Source organism: Echinops telfairi, unplaced genomic scaffold (assembly GCF_000313985.2).
Source record: "Echinops telfairi isolate 266 unplaced genomic scaffold, ASM31398v2 ScPeMD7_2565;HRSCAF=3150, whole genome shotgun sequence".
Lineage (NCBI taxonomy): Eukaryota > Metazoa > Chordata > Mammalia > Afrosoricida > Tenrecidae > Echinops > Echinops telfairi.
This window is the reverse complement of record NW_022106463.1, coordinates 11281732-11297297: the sequence shown is the minus strand read 5'-3', so window position 1 is coordinate 11297297 and position 15566 is coordinate 11281732. Positions and strand designations below refer to the sequence as shown.

Sequence of the window (15566 nt, the reverse complement as noted above, 5' to 3'; positions counted from 1 at the left end):
GAATGGATCTTTTTCAGTCAGTTGGTTAGGTAGCCGTCTTCCAGATCCCTTGGCAAAAACAAGGCAGCATCTTGAAAGATCTCAGTTGATATTTCATCAATCCCCCAAACCTTATTTTGTACTAATAACCAATGCAACATGGTCTTCTTTCAGTACAGTCACTTCCTGATCAGATGCTGCTTCTCTGAAATGCTTGTGCGTTGACCAGTTCTTTTTGGTACAGTGACTCCATGTACTGCTTCCATCTTTGTATGATGCTCCTGTATTGTTCAATATTTTGCCTATAGAACCGTTCAATACTGTGACTCATGGCTTCAAATTTTTCATTTCTTTCAGCTTGAGAAATGCTGAGCATGTTCTTTGTTTTTCACAAGTCTTTATAATACTTTAGTTTGTCTTCTTGAACTCACTATTCAGCTCTTGTACTTCATCATTTTCTCCCATTCACTTTAGTTACTTTATATTCAAGAGCCAGTTGCAGTGTCTCTCCTGTAATTCACTTTGGTCTCTCTTAGTGTTTTGTCTTAATGACCATTTGCTTTCTTCACCTAATACTGTCTGTCCTCGATGCCATCCCACAGCCCATCTGGTCTTGTCATCAGTGTTCAATGCATCAAATCGGCTTTTGAGATGTTCTCTAAATTCAGGTGTGACATATTCATGATCCTACTTTGGCTCCTGTAGATTTATTTTAATTTTCTTCAGCTTACATAAGAGCAATTGGCAGTCAGGCCTGGTTTTCTTCTGAGTGATTACATTGAGCGTCCATGTCTTCTCCCCTCATAGATGTGGAAAATCCTTGTGTGCTGTATTTGTTCAAGTCCAGGCAGCTCGCCACCATTTACAATGCGTTTCCATGAATATATCACCAATCTTGCAGAACCTTACCATGCACTCTGGTGTCTCCTCTCAGTGCGATGGTATTTCCCAGCCACTGACGCCTCTTCTTAGTTTCCAGCTTTCACACGTCAATCACCAGTTGTCATTGACATATCTGGATCGCATGTTTGACAACTCCGCAAAACTTGGTGAAAAAAAATTCAATTTCTTCATTATTGGCACTAGTAGTTGGTGCATAACTTTTAGTAGTACCCATACTAACTGAGCTTCCTTGTAGGCAAATGGGAATTATCCTATCAATAAGCATTGTACTTCAGGATAGATCAGGAAATGTTCTTTTTGAACATTAGTTTTAAGTGGAAGTAATTAAGCACTCAGATATTCATCAGAGCACTGATTTAATCTAACATCTGATATTCTGTGGTTTTCTTTGCCTCAAAGTATTTTCTAATTTCTCTTGTAATGTCTTCTTTATCCTATTTGCTATTAAGTGGATTGTTCAATTTCAAAATGCGTGTTTCTTCCAAATTTCCTTCTGCTAATGACTTCTAAATCCATTCCATTGTGATTGGAAAAGTTATTTTGTATAAGTTTAAATTTGTAAAATGCATCGAAACTTAATTTGTCTCCAAATAAAAGTTCTATTTTGGAGAATGTTCTATGTGTACTTGGGAAGAAGGTGTATTTTGTTGGGTGGAGTGTTCTATAGTTCGCTGCTAAGCCCAGTAGGTAAATGATGCTATTAGAGGCGGTTGATTGAATTCCAACTCATAATGACACCATATGATAGAGTAGACCCACACGATAGATTGTCTTGGTCTCATCTTTATGGGAGCAGATCTCTAAGCCTTTCTCCTGCACAGCTAGTGGGTGGATTCAAACTGTCAACCTTTTGGTTGGTATCCCAAAAGCTCCTAAAATGCCTTAAAAGGTCTATTCATGGTCTGTTTTCATGTCTGCTATCTGGTACATTGCTGAAAGTGGGATATTGACGTTTAAAAATATTATTGTATTTCTTCAATTGTGTTGGCTTATGCTTCGTACGTATTTGGGACTCTGTTGTTAAGTGCATACAGGTTTATGATGGTGAAATATTCTTGGAGGACTTATCCTGTTGTCATTATATAAAGTCTTTGTCTCTTGTAAAAATTTTATCTTAAAGCCTATTTTGTGCTAGGCATAGCAACTTCAACTATCTTATGAGTTCTGTTTGCACAGAATTTATTTTTCTCCATCCTTTTCCATTCAACCAATTTGGATTTTGAATTTAAAGTATTTTGTAGATAGCATATATATTTAAGTAGTCTTTTAATTCATTCAGCAAAGTATGTTTTTTAACTGGACTTTAATCCATTTATATGCAGTGTAATTATTGACCAGAACTTACCCCCAACACACACACAGAGTTATTTTCTTACTGATTTTCCCGAGAACAATAACATTACTTTACAAATCTGGTTTGGATAATGGCATCTTAATCTCAATAATATACAACATTTTGCTTCCATTTAGGTCTACATCCCTAGCCTTATGCTGCTATTGTTACAGATTGCATGCTTATATATTGTATGGTCATAAAAGTAGCTTTGCTAATATTTGTTTTGTGGAGTTTTGTTTTAATTCAGGTAGAAAAAAAGGAGTTCAACTTTTCTTAAACAATGCATTCAACTATCTTTTATATTTGGATCTAAGAATTCGTCGGAAGGATCCTGGAAGAATGGGGTCGGAGATCATGGAACCTCTTGGCATGCAGTTAGCTTTCTCAGTGCTATTTCTTTCTGTCACTTCAAGGTTCTGCCTGCCATCTGTGGACTTCCATTAACATTGGGTGTAGGGTAGGTCTACTAGCCACATGCTCCCTCCACTTTTGTTTACCTGGTAAAAGCTTACTTTTTAAAAATCACAGCAGAAACAATTTTCTTTGGGGTAAATAAATATAGTGTAAAATTTGTCATTTCAACTCATTTAAGCATTCAGGGGCATTCGTTGTGACCATCAGCACTATGTACTGCCAGGGTTTCATTAGGGGAAACAGAAACCCAGTACCCCTTAAGTAATAAGTCCCTATCCGCTCCCTTCCAGGGCCAATTTATTTAGGGCCTCCTCAGAAGAATTCTGTAAAGGGTGTATTCCCCACCGTCTCTGTCCCACTATGGGAGGTCAGCTAATGATTGGACAGACTTTTCCAAAAATGTTTGAGCCCAACAAAAGTTCCAACCCCTAGTGGGAGGCTTGGTGTGTTATGGGCACAACTTCCACTCAGCCTGGCATTTTCCAGCCCAGCAAGTAACAATTGTGCCCGGGGGCCAACAAGAGCGAAGAGCTGAGGGCCTTCTTTTGCCTGAAGCAAAGTGCCTCTTTCCTCACGATGACTCAGAAACACAGCCCGCAGGGGGTCGCTGGCTCTTGTCCAAGGTCATGGTGCCAGCAGACAGCAGAGCATGGATCCAAATTGTAGCTGCTTCTGCCCATGACGGAAGGCCAACTTGTCCAGCCTCTGTAGAGTTTCTAACATTTTAAAATATTTTCTTTTGATTAATTTTGTTTCTTCATCAAATTATATCACATCTCTGCCCAGGAAGGCCTCACTTGAGAGACAACAAAAGGCACACTTGTCTGCGATTGCTGGGCCAGGGTGCCCACGCCTCCTAAGCGACGACCTCTGGCCCAGCTGTATGACTCCACCACTGATTCGCCCACTCTGTAAGTCGTCTCAACAAGCTCATGCACTCGGAGGCCATGGGATAATGTACTCATTCTATAGGTGATGTGGAGCCCTGGTGACATCATGGGTCAGCAGTTCAAGGCCACCTGCTACTCAGAGGGAGAAAGGGGATGTGTTCTGCTTCCCATAAAGATTTCAAGCCCTTGGAAACCCATAGGGTTTACTTATAGCTAATTTGGACTGAGGAAATGAGACTCTCATAGGCCAGGTTCAGATGGCTTTAAGACACATGAACTATATTCCTGGGGAGCTAGCTGAGAGTACTACCGTCCAAACTACAGGTAGTCCAGAACACAATATGTGCACTATACTCACGCTCAGCAATCTACACAATAAAAACTGAGCAACCAACACTTACCTGAGAGCCAAGGGATGCTCTTACTCAAGTAGGACCCCCCCACCCCGACTCTTGATTATTTCTTATTTTGAAGAGTAAGAACAGCAATCTTAAATCCACTGCTGTGGAGTCTATTTTGAAGGACAGAGTAGAGCTGACCAGTAGGGTCTCTAAGGTGAAACTTTAAGGGAGTAAATGCCTTCATCTCTCTCCCACAGAGTGGCTGGTGGATTCGAAGCGACAACCTAGCATCCTGACAGCTGACCCTGTGCACAACCAGAGCTCCTGAGTGAGTGCTGCTAGCAGCCCACTTGATTGATGTGAGGACTTGTTCATGGTCAAGACAATAGTTTCTAAGGGCTGGCCTGGAAGGTTCCCTCCTTCAGGAGTAAGTCTAGACCCACGAACCTCGCCCCGGGCTCACAGTCCAGTGCTGCCTCGTTGGGTGGGGGAAGAGCAGGCAGCGATAACAAATGCAAATGTTCTGGGAGGAGCTGGGCTGGGACACTGAAGAGAAGGTGGCTTAGTTCTCGCCCCTTAATGCCAAGTAACTTGTTATAACAGGGAAGCAAGCACCTGTGCCAGGCAAAGGCCGGGTGGGAGAATAATCTGAAAGTGGCACAGGCAGAGCAAACCACGTGGCAGTGAGCTGTCACCCTGTCACAAGGCAGAAGGTGGCAGAGCCTGGTTTTACCCCAGGACCCCTTGTTGGGGTAAGGGAGACCACCGTCCCCCACGAGGCCCACACTGGCTGGTGAGCCTGTGCAAGTGCATCACCAGGCCTGTGTTCCGAGCCCAGCTGCACCTGGAATCTCCGCCGAAACCTGTCAGCCCCACAGCAGCACACAGGCCTCCAATATGAACTAAAGGACAATGTGGGGCAACAGTGAAAACACCTCAAACAGGCTCCCCAACAGTGAATAAACTCGCTGTTATCCAGTCAAGACTTACTGACTCACAGCGAGCCCCCTGTGGGCTCCTGTGGTCCAAAGATTAGAACTGTGTATGGGAATAGAAAAGTCCGTCTTTGGCTAGTGGTCTCAGGCTGCCGACTACTATACCACAGGGGCTCCTTTTTGTTTTTTAGTATAAAGGACTGGATGTATTTTATGACATCTCACCTAACTGTTGCTGAGGTTAATGGTGCTCAGGGGGAGTATATGTTTACTGTTGCTCTCAGAATTAAACTAAGTGAGTTAGTTAATTGTGCCAACCTGGCTGATAAACACGTGGGGTTAATTGGAGGGCGGAGGGATAAATGGCTTGGTGAGCCTCGCCTCTCTAGTTCTCGGGTCTCTTGCTTTGTGATGGTCGCACCGGGGTGCAGCTGCCTTAGCAGTTCCCTGCTTCAGCTTGCAAGAGTGACTTCCTACAAGACATCCCCAAGGAGAAGCCACATGGACCTATCCCAGTGCAGCCCTGGGTGTTGGAGCAGCCGTGTGGAGACCCCTGCTAATGCTGAGATGCTTATTCGTTCACTGACTCGGCTTTCCTCCTGCAGTTGGCATCTTTGCCTCTGTTTTGTGAGGTGGAGGTCTTTGTGGCCTCGTGTTGGGTTAATGAATTAATGTTGGACTTGTGGGCTTGGGCAGCATTGGGTTGGGATGTTTTAGTGATGCACACTTTCTTTACATAAAACTCTCTTATACATGAGTTGCTGTGGATTTGTTTCTCTAAAGTACCTAGACTAATACACTAAGCAAACAAAAATAAAAACCCAATACACATGCAGAAATCATTTTAAATATGCCTAACAACATGATCCACATCAAATTTATGGTGACTGAGTTCTGAAATACAACTCTCTAATTATTTCGTTTCTCAACTTACTGCCTTTAAGTTAATTTTGACTCATCGTGACCTACAGGAAAGGATAACCCACCCCCGTGTTTCTGAGACTAACTTGCTGGAGTAGAAAGCCTCATCTGGTAGTCTTGAACTGCTGAGTTTACTGTAGTTAGCAGCTCAGTGCATAACTGCTATGCCACTAAGGTGCCTGGGTAGCCATTAATTAACGAGTTTTGTCTCTCCTGGCTTTAGGTAAATACCATTTAATTTCCCACCAGTATCTGAAGTTCTATCCAAATGCTGGCTGCACAGTTCATGAGCGCACACAGAGGATTCTAGGAAGCCCGAGTCTCGTGTGCTTTGCCTCCCTGGCTCCGGAGCTCTGTGTCTGGTGACCTTAGAGTGAGCATGGAGTCTGGGGCACAGAGCCAAGCCCACTTGGGAAACATGCCGAGGAAGTTCTCATTTCCCAGGCTGGCCGGGGCGCTTGGTCCATGAACAAATCAGAATCTTAGGTCTCCAAAAGAAGGGGGGTGGGGGCGCTCTTTGTCTAAAGCTTGGGAAGTTGCTGTTTTTATGGAAGTACGCTTTTGAGAGTAACAAACCCAGCAGTCCACCACAGCATCTTTCGGGTCTACCAAGCCATTCTAGGCGGGGCAGAGCATCCCACTGAGACGTATGCTGGGAGGCACCCTGGGCGTCTCCTCTTTCCGGCTAAGAAATGAAGCTATCCCGCCACCCCCAGCTGAAATGAAAACGCACCCTGGTGAATTTGAGGTTAAACTCAGGGCTAAGCATGCAGCCAGCTGGTTTCTGTTCTTTTGTGCCCACTAGTCACTAAGTAGGCCTTACGTGCTTTCAAAGGTGCAGGACAGGTTTATTTTAAGTGAATCATTCTTTATTTCAAAGGGACATACAGATTCCATATTTAAAAAAAAATATTGCTTATTGGCTTCATTCTTTAATTCACATTTTAATAATTTAAAATTCAATTATTATTGCCAAGATATTATAGGCAATTTTACATCCCATTACCCTTGCTTTGTTTTAATTAGAAAGCCCCTTTGTTAGATTCCTTTAAATGACCCAGTTCATAATCTCAGCCTGTCCCGGGGAACACTTCCACGCAGCAGCACGTTCATCAACTGTTTGGTCCTGTTAATCGCAGACAAGCGCACAATTGCTTTCTGCAGCGATGATGGATGGATTGTATTCACAAGTGTGGCTGTTAAGTAGGATAAACATTTATAACAATTTCTACTTAAAGATTTTTATCTTTACTCCCACAAGGGCAAATTAAAGACTGATATTCTAACAATGGGGGGAAAATGTGTGTGTGTATGTATGTGTTTTATTACATTTTAAACCATTAGAGATTTTAAAAAAACTGGTAAAAAATGCTCTCTGTTGATGCAAATGAAATACAAGTGTGTGCCAAACACCCAGCCTGTGCCCGGGTTTGCCAGCAACAAAGAGCACAGAGGCGTCTGCTCCCCTGAAGGCAGCGCGCTCTGTGCTCCCCTCTGTCCCAAGCCACACTGTCCAGGTGGCTGGGCCCTGAGCTGGGGTTCCCCTGCCCCCCACACCAGGTGTGCCCCACCTCTCTCTCTGCCTGGGTGCCCACTGGTGCCCATGAAAGGGAAGCCAGCTTTCCCTGCCCAGCTGCTTGCCAGCCACCATCTCCTTTGGCTACCACACCTCATGGTACCTGAGCCTGGCATCAAGCTGCCTGCCCCTCCCTCTCCTGGCCGGCAGTGTTACTGCCTTAGCTCCCAAAGGGGCTTCACATGTGCCCACCTTATGGCCCCTGCCAGTCAATGACACTGTTGCCATCACTGGGATTCCTTGAGGCCAGTTGGATGGCCCTGCTCCAGGCCCGAACACCTAAACTCCATTTGCCATACTGCACACGGGATGAACTTTCTCAATCATACTCTGTCACTCCTATAGCTACAGCTATTCGACCACCCCCAACCCACCGTGCAGCCTACAAGTCCCTTTGTGGCCCGGCCTTGCAAGGGGGCCCTGGAGACAGGGAGGGCCCTGGCCTCCACGCCAGCACACAATAGACACCTGACCAGTGCTGGGCAGCGTGAAGACTGCCTGAGGCTCCTGGGCCACGTCTCGCCTCTGCTGTGGTTGCTGGTAGGTGTCTAGTTGGTTCCGATTCTTAGCAGCCCCCTTATGGCCGAATAAAGCAGGGCCTGGCCCTGTGCCCTTCTCACATCATGGCTGCAGCCACGTGTCATGCCATCTCATCGAGTGTCTGCCTCTGAGAACACAGCTAAGCCACGAGAGGCAATGTCTCATCATCAAAGTCCAAGGAGCAGTCTTCCTGTTCGTCTGTCCAGACAGGTTTACTCAGTCTTCTGTCCATTCCAAAAACAGACTTACTGCCACCAAATCAACTGACCCACAGCGACAGGGTGGAACTGCCCCTGTGGCATTCTGAGACTCACTCTTCATGGGAGCAGGTGATTCCTCTTTGCCAACAGCCTGGTTTAAATGCTCTTGCCTCTCACCCCAAGCATCCCCCAGCCCCTCTGCTCTGCCTGTTTCCCCACCTGGCCTGCCCCCAGGTGACCATGACCTTCCACACATACCACAGGGATACTGTGGCATCCCTGTGTTAACCTCTGGGCTGGTCTTTTCCAGGGGGGCCCAGTGCTACTGCAGGCCAGGCAGTCGGCAGATCACACTCACCAGCTGCTCTGCATGAGAAAAGAGACTGTCCTGGGCACATGCCCTACAGGGTTGCTGTAAGTCAGGAGAGACTTGAAAGGGAGGGGTTGGTCTCAAACACAAAGCAAAGCAAGCTCCAGGTGGGCCACCTCAGCCCCACTTGCTGGCTCCCAGCTCCACCTGCAGCTTGGGAGTCTGCCGGGGCCCACTAAGTCTGCTGGCTGTATACACGTCATTTCTCCTTGAAGAGCATGTGGGTTTGTTTTTTCCCCAAAAATCATCTTTTTGAGGAGGAGTGATTGTCATGCCAGTGGACACACTGACCCCGGGTGGCCAGTGGGCAGTGGGTGCTTTCCTGACTTAAAATCGAAATGTGCATGCCAATAAATGTCAATAAAGCACATTTCTAGATTCCCAGCTTCCGCCCCAACAAAACAAAAGGAGCCATGGCTCGTCCCCAAGCTATGCCTCAGTCTCCAATACTTCCACCCCGATGCCAGCAAGGCCTGCCCTCTTTCTAAATCCCCCTTCCAGTGCCCACGTGCGAGCTGAGCCGGGTGATGCACCGACAGAGCGGGGGGAGCTCCGTCCTGCTGAATGAAAGACTGCCACGGGTTCAACTTTGAAGCAAGTACCTGAGCCCACATGTCCACGAGCAGCCTCCCAATGTGTCATATTGTGTCCAGAAGATGAGTGGAGTGACCATCAGTTCCTGTCACCATGAAATGCCACAAGAGACAACGAGGGCTAGCATGGTGGGGACTGAAGTTCTAGCAAAGAAAACGGACCCTTTCTGGAATCTAGTTTTCCAGTGGATGTGTTTCACACTTGCATGATTCTGAGTAAAAACAGTACGAGAACGCGGGCCAAGGAAGATGAAAATGCGAACTGTGTCTATACCCCGAGTCTGTACCCCAGAAAGTGAGACCTGACAGGGACGTGAACAGCACACCACACAGACAGTGAGGCTTGGGGTTAAAAACCAAGTTGCCACAACAGCCTTGTGACCATTTCTCCCCCAGCTCCCTCCACCAGGACAAGTTCAATACATAGAGGGCAGCATTTCCTTATCAAGTAAACCTGGTTGCCAATAAGAGCCTAACAGATCATGCCAGACAATGGGCCCTGACTGCCCACAGAGGGCACCATGCCCCCAGGAAACTCAGCTTCAAAGGTCTCAGGCACTGGCCTTGTCTTGTGCGGCCACTACTCATAGACACTCCCAGGGTCCACGGCTGGCTACCACAGGCCAGCCACACTGCCTGTCTGCCTCTGGCTGCCAGCTCAGGCAACAGACCCAGGGGCAGATGGGCTGCACACCAGGGATGGCTTCTTCAGTGGCGAAAGGTGGGGGTGCTCTTGGCTCAGAACATGGGGCTGCTGCCCTAGGTACTGCGGGCCCCCATGCCTGTCCCTGAAGATGAAACGCCCAACCTTGAAACTCTGTGAGGGGCTGGCCCCAATCCTAACTACATGGACAGCTGCCCCTCCCCCCAGAAGAATTCACGTCATAGGACAGCACTGAAGCTACAGCTCAGGGAGAGGGACACGTCCAATAAGAGGGCACGGGAGCGAATGCAAGGGGAGGAAGAGAGAGTGGACACACCCTGGCCCACTAAGCCTGGAGGATATCCCCGCTCAGAGCAGCCAATCCACAGAGAAGACCACATGACCAGCCCCACTGTGAGACATGACATTCCTCACTGACCCATAGCCCTATGGGGACACAGTGTGGGAATTTGCACCCGATCTGACCCCACCACACCGAGGCAAAACACTAAGGGCATGCACTAGAACAACAAGGGGAGCAGAATAACAAAGTTCCCAGGGAACACCAACAATAGACTTTGGGGCCAGGGTGTGGCACCCCGTTGGACTCAACCGGAAAACACTCCTAAAGGCCAACAAACAGACCTTGAACTATTTACAGGGTTTTTTCATTTTTTGTTATTGTTGCTGTTTTGTTTCTTTTGCTGCTTTGTTTCGCTCTGTCTTGTTTTTGTGCATATTATCTCTTCAGGTCTATCAAAATAAGATAGGCTGGATAAACAATCTGGAGGAGAAAGCAATGGGACTGACAGTCAAGGGGGACATGGGAGAGGGAGAGGTGGGGGAAAGAAAGTGACAGGGACAAGGAACAATAAGTGATCCAAAATCGGTGGCAAGGAGGGTATAGGAAGCCTGGTAGGGCTTGGTCAAGGGCAATGTAACCCAGAGGAATTACTGAAATCCAAATGAAGGCTGAACATGATCGTGGGACAAGAGGAAAATAAAAGGGAATAGAGGAAAGAGCTAGGAGGCAAATGACATTTATAGAGATTTAAATACAGGCAAGTATATCTGTGAATATATTTATATATAACGATAGGGAAATAGGTCTATGTGCATATATTTATAGGTTTAGTATTAAGGTAGCAGATGGACATTGGGCCTCCACTCAAGTACTCCCTTAATGCAAGTACACATTCTTCTATTAAATTGGCATTCTATGAAGCTCACCTTCCCGACATGACTGCTGAAGACAAACGGGTGCATAAGCAAATGTGGTGAAGAAAGCTGATGGTGTTCAGCTACCAAAAGATATAGCGTGTGGGGTCTTAAAGGTTTGAAGGTAAACAAGCGGGCCATCTAGCTCAGAAGCAACAAAGCCCACGTGGAAGAAGCACATCAGCCTGTGTGATCACGAGGTGTCGATGGGATCAGGTATCAGGCACCAGAACAAAAACTCTTATCGTTGTGAATGAGGGGGAGTGTGGAGTCCGGACCCAAAGCCCACCTGTAGGCAACTATGCATCCCCTTACAGAAGGGTCCTGGGGAGGAGATTAGCTAGTCAGGGTGCAGAGTAGCAACGATGAAACATACAACTTTCCTCTAGTTCTTTAATACTTTCTTCCCTGCCCCTCCTCCCCACCCCCACTATCATGATCCCAGTTCTACTTTACAAATCTGGCTAGACCAGAGGTTGTACACTGGTACGGGTAGGAACTGGAAACACAGGGAATCCAGGACAGAAGAACCCCTCAGGACCAGTGGTCAGAGTGGCGATATCGGGATGGTGGAGGGAAAGTGAGGTAGAAAGGGGGAACTGATCACAAGGATCTACATATAACCCCTCCCTGGGGGATGGACAACAGAAAAGTGGGTGAAAGGAGATGTTAGACAGTAAGACATGACAAAATAGTAATGATTTATAAATTATCAAGGGTTTTTGAGGGAGGGGAAAATGAGGAGCTGATACCAAGGGCTCAAGTAAAAAGAAAATGTTTTGAGAATGAAGATGGAAACAAATGTATACAGGTGCTTGACACAATGAATGGATGTACAGATTGTAATAAGAGTTGTTTGAGCCCCCAATAAAACGATAAAAAAAAAGAAAAGAAACAAACTGAATTTCCAGCTGAGGCTCTGCGGGGAGGGGGTGGACACAGACAGACAGCTAAGAGGGGCAGCTCACACCAGGCGACCGTCTCTGTGCTGGGGCTACATTACCTTCCTTCGTTGATGAGCTCGATGAAGGCCAGCCCTGCGTTCTTCTGAATCGAGTTCTGCCACTCCTGCAGACAGAGCACAGAGAGCGAGGTGAGCGGGCGGGTGGGCCAGGGGCAGCACTGCGGCACCCGTGGGCTCCAGGCCGATGTCTATCCCCTTCCTCGGGGTTTAGAGGCCATACCCTCTGGCTTGCGGTTAGAAAGACGCTTGAGTTCCTAGAAGAATTCGGACACATGGGGCGGGGCGGTGGGTTGAGGTAAGGGCTGGGGGCTGGTCCTCTGAGGCTCTGCAGGGACTGTGGGTGCTTGGGGGCACCGAGCTTCTGGAAGGGTCTAGGGGTATGAAAGGGTGACAAGCTTCAGTCCCGAGTACGAGGACTTTTCATTGTGATTGTCAAATGGAAAGTTAGAAATATGGACGATCCATTAGGTTGTTTAGAAGTGATATGTTCTGGGGTTTTTGTTACATCCCAAATGACTGAAAGTTATAGGATGCAGACAGGGACAGTATTGAGGATACAGATGGGGACAGTGGTGGAGACCCTGGGGAGGACAGCCGCTTATACAATGTCCGAGGTCGGGTGTCACGGCTTAAATCGCGTCACCCACACATGTGTTGGAATGCTATCTGTGGGTAGGACCCATGAGGGAACAGCGTCTTGGTGATGCTAAGGGAGTCGTCTCAGCAGGTTGCGTCATACAGCGACCACTGAGATGCACATGGGCAGAAGAGGTGAAGAAGGAAGTGGGCGAAGGTGGGGAAGATACGGCCCACCTGAAAGAGAGCAGGGGACGAAGAAGAGCCCCGGACCAGCCTCAAGTGCCTACAGAGAAGGAAGGAGCCAGGGGGTGGGGAGTGGGGCTGACAGAAGGGACGTCACTTCTCTTGGAAAGTTTGGGGGAAGAAATGGTAGTTACAGAGAAAAGGGAGTTAGCGTGCACACAGCAGAGACCACTGCACACGTTGGGGAACTGTGCGCCCAGCAAGAACAGGATGCCGAGCCAGCTGAGGGACCCTGAGAAACAATATTGATGGAGCCCATGGTAGTGCTGTAACTGCCGAGGGGGAACCCTGAGAGCAAGGAGGATCTTTTGCCTCCTCTTTAAGGGAAGGCCAGGTGCTCTGCGGCAGAGTGGTTCCTTGTTGGGCTAAGATCGACAGTCAGCAGTTTGAAACCACCAGCTGCCGCTCCCAGGGAGAAAGACAAAGCTCTCTATCCCCACAAAGAGGTGCTGTGTCAGAAACTCGCAGGGCAGTTCCACCCTGCCCTTGAGGATGGCAGAGAGTTCAGTGGTCTTGGGTTTTAAAGGGCGGCTGGCATATGAACGGAACGCTAAGGCCAGCAAATGCACGTAAAGTAGACCAGAACAGAAAGACCAAGGACATCGGTGCAATGATGCTGTTTAGAACACAACTTTCACCTGCATGTGCGGCTATTGAACACACTGTGGCTCAGGTGAGGCACACCTTAGACCTCAAAGTGATATCCTGGCTTTTCCATACTCTAAGCAGGTCTTGTGCAGCAGATTTGGACAAGGAACATGTCTGATTTCTTGACTGCTGCTTCATGGACAACGAACACATTGCATGAGAACACTACAGCATAGCGTGCATTTTAAACTAGCGGAGAAAGTGTGTGCTGACGACAGGCTGCTTGTGCTGGGGTGCATGCCTCCTAAGCACTCAACTCTAAGCCATAGCCAGTCCCACTGCCACGGACAGACGCGATCCCAACTCACAGACAGCGAGCCTGCAGGACAGAGCAGAGCTGCCCTGTGGTTCTGAGGCTGTGACCTTCGATGGGAACAGACACCTGGCCTTTCTCCACCACAGTCACGCGGTAGCGCCAACAGTGGACATTCCACACACACGTCTTTTCCAGCTCTCATCAGCTATAGTCTCTCATGAGAATTATTTATTTTAGCTTCATTATTTTGGTAAATTTTAAACAAATATACCCCACAAGGCAGTAATGAAAGTGAACCTCTCATTTCTCTCAATTAAAACAAAACCATACACAACTAACTGAGGCAGAAAGGGGGCTAAAGACCTGTCACACACAATAATCAGATATCTGGGTTTGCTTTAAAGTCTGCCCAATGCTTTGGGTTAAGTGGCTGTAAAAGCAGTTTTATTTACACATCGCCATGTAGTGGGTTACATGTCAGGTTGCTAACTACGAGGCCAGCAGTTGGAAACCGTAGAGTTACAGCCACAGGGGCAGCTCCGTCCTGTCTGTCCTCTAGGCCCCTGTGAGTTGGCATCGACTCGGGCAGAGAGTGTGGGCTCTGCGGTTGAAAGGTCCAGTGCTCTCATGCCTAACACAGACAGGGGACAAGGATTTGACTGGGAACAACAGAATGAAAGGAAATAAAGGACAACGGAGTAAAAGACGTGTGCCACCAGGCAAATCCTCCTGGTGGTACCTTGTCCTTCCAGGACCCCAGGCTACCACAGCAGCCCTGTGGGGGGAGGCCTGGAAACCCCCTGCTGTGAAGGCAGCCAGGGCTGGCTCTGAACTAGTCCCCCTCAGGGTCCTCGGGAGTCCAAGCACCTGGGCGGCACCCAACCCCCACCATGGTCTACATAATTATGCTGCTGCCCAGGCCTATGCATCTTGAAATGTGAAAATTAATACATAAACTGACAGCTTCCAGCATGGGGCATGGAATAACAAAGCCTAGATCATGATATTTTCAGCAGTGAACCCTATTTATATCAACCATAGAACAGTCCCTCTGAGAAAGAATGATTTGTGTCTGGTTGGGCATGGATTAGTGGGTTACACATTGGGATGCGCACCACAAGGTCAGCAGATCAAGCACACCAGCTGCTCTGTGGGAGAAAGATGAGGCTATCTGTTCCTGTAAAGAGCTACCACCTCAATAAGAATTATAAGAGCTCTCAGTAAAATGAAAGGAAAAAAAAAAGAGAGCTACAAGTTCGGAAACCCACAGGAGCAGTTCTATTCTGGACTGGAGGGTCCTTATGAGTTGGCATCAACCCGATGGCAGTTAGCGAGTGAGTCAGCGAGCGACCAAGAAGAAGCAAGTGGCTGGTTGGCTGCAGGCACTCCAGAGAACTCTGCAGTTAGACCCCTTGGCACCGTTCAAGCCTGTGGCACCAGGCAGAATGGAAGCCTCAGAGGAGGTGTGGGAAGTCCCAACCAGTGTAAACCAGTCCTGGGCGACATCCTAGCACAAGCCACGCGGCAATCACTTACTGGCATGCCAACCTCTGGGACACAAGGCCAGCCCTCAGGCTCCTCCCAGGTTGGAAACCTCCCAGAGTGCCTTGCACAGCAGAAACTCAATGCACCTGGAACGGGTTAAACCCGGAGATCATGAATTAGGCCAGATAATGACAATATTGTTTGACGCGGGAGCATGCTACTTTGTTACTTGTTTTCTCTGGTTGAGAAAGCTTTCTTCACTATGCAGCTGCAAGCAGGTTCCGAGAACACCCAGACAGAGGCCGTGGGGCGGGTGTGTGTGTGTGTGTGCAGTGAGCGCATGCTCGGCCTAGAGGGAAGGGATCACGGTGTCTGTACATCCATAGACAAGGGGACAGAGGGAGATTCCCCAATGGGCAAGTCTTTCAGATTCCCCAATCCAGAGTCATTCCAGATGGCACCCCCACACAGGGTCTGGCTGGCCCTAGAGTATGAACCCCCCCTTAGCTAAGTGGCATTTCAGCGAGAAGGT

The 15566-nt window shown here is 47.9% G+C and overlaps 1 protein-coding gene across 1 annotated transcript in view; it reads right to left on the bottom strand.

Moving 5' to 3' along the window:
- The window catches only part of NBEA (neurobeachin), a 465975-nt gene that overhangs the window by 225475 nt on the left and 224934 nt on the right, over nt 1-15566 (bottom strand). Inside the window, exon 35 of the mRNA XM_045294000.1 lies at nt 11863-11927. Coding sequence (XP_045149935.1) covers nt 11863-11927 — 65 coding nt within the window. The remainder of the gene's footprint in view (nt 1-11862; nt 11928-15566) is intronic.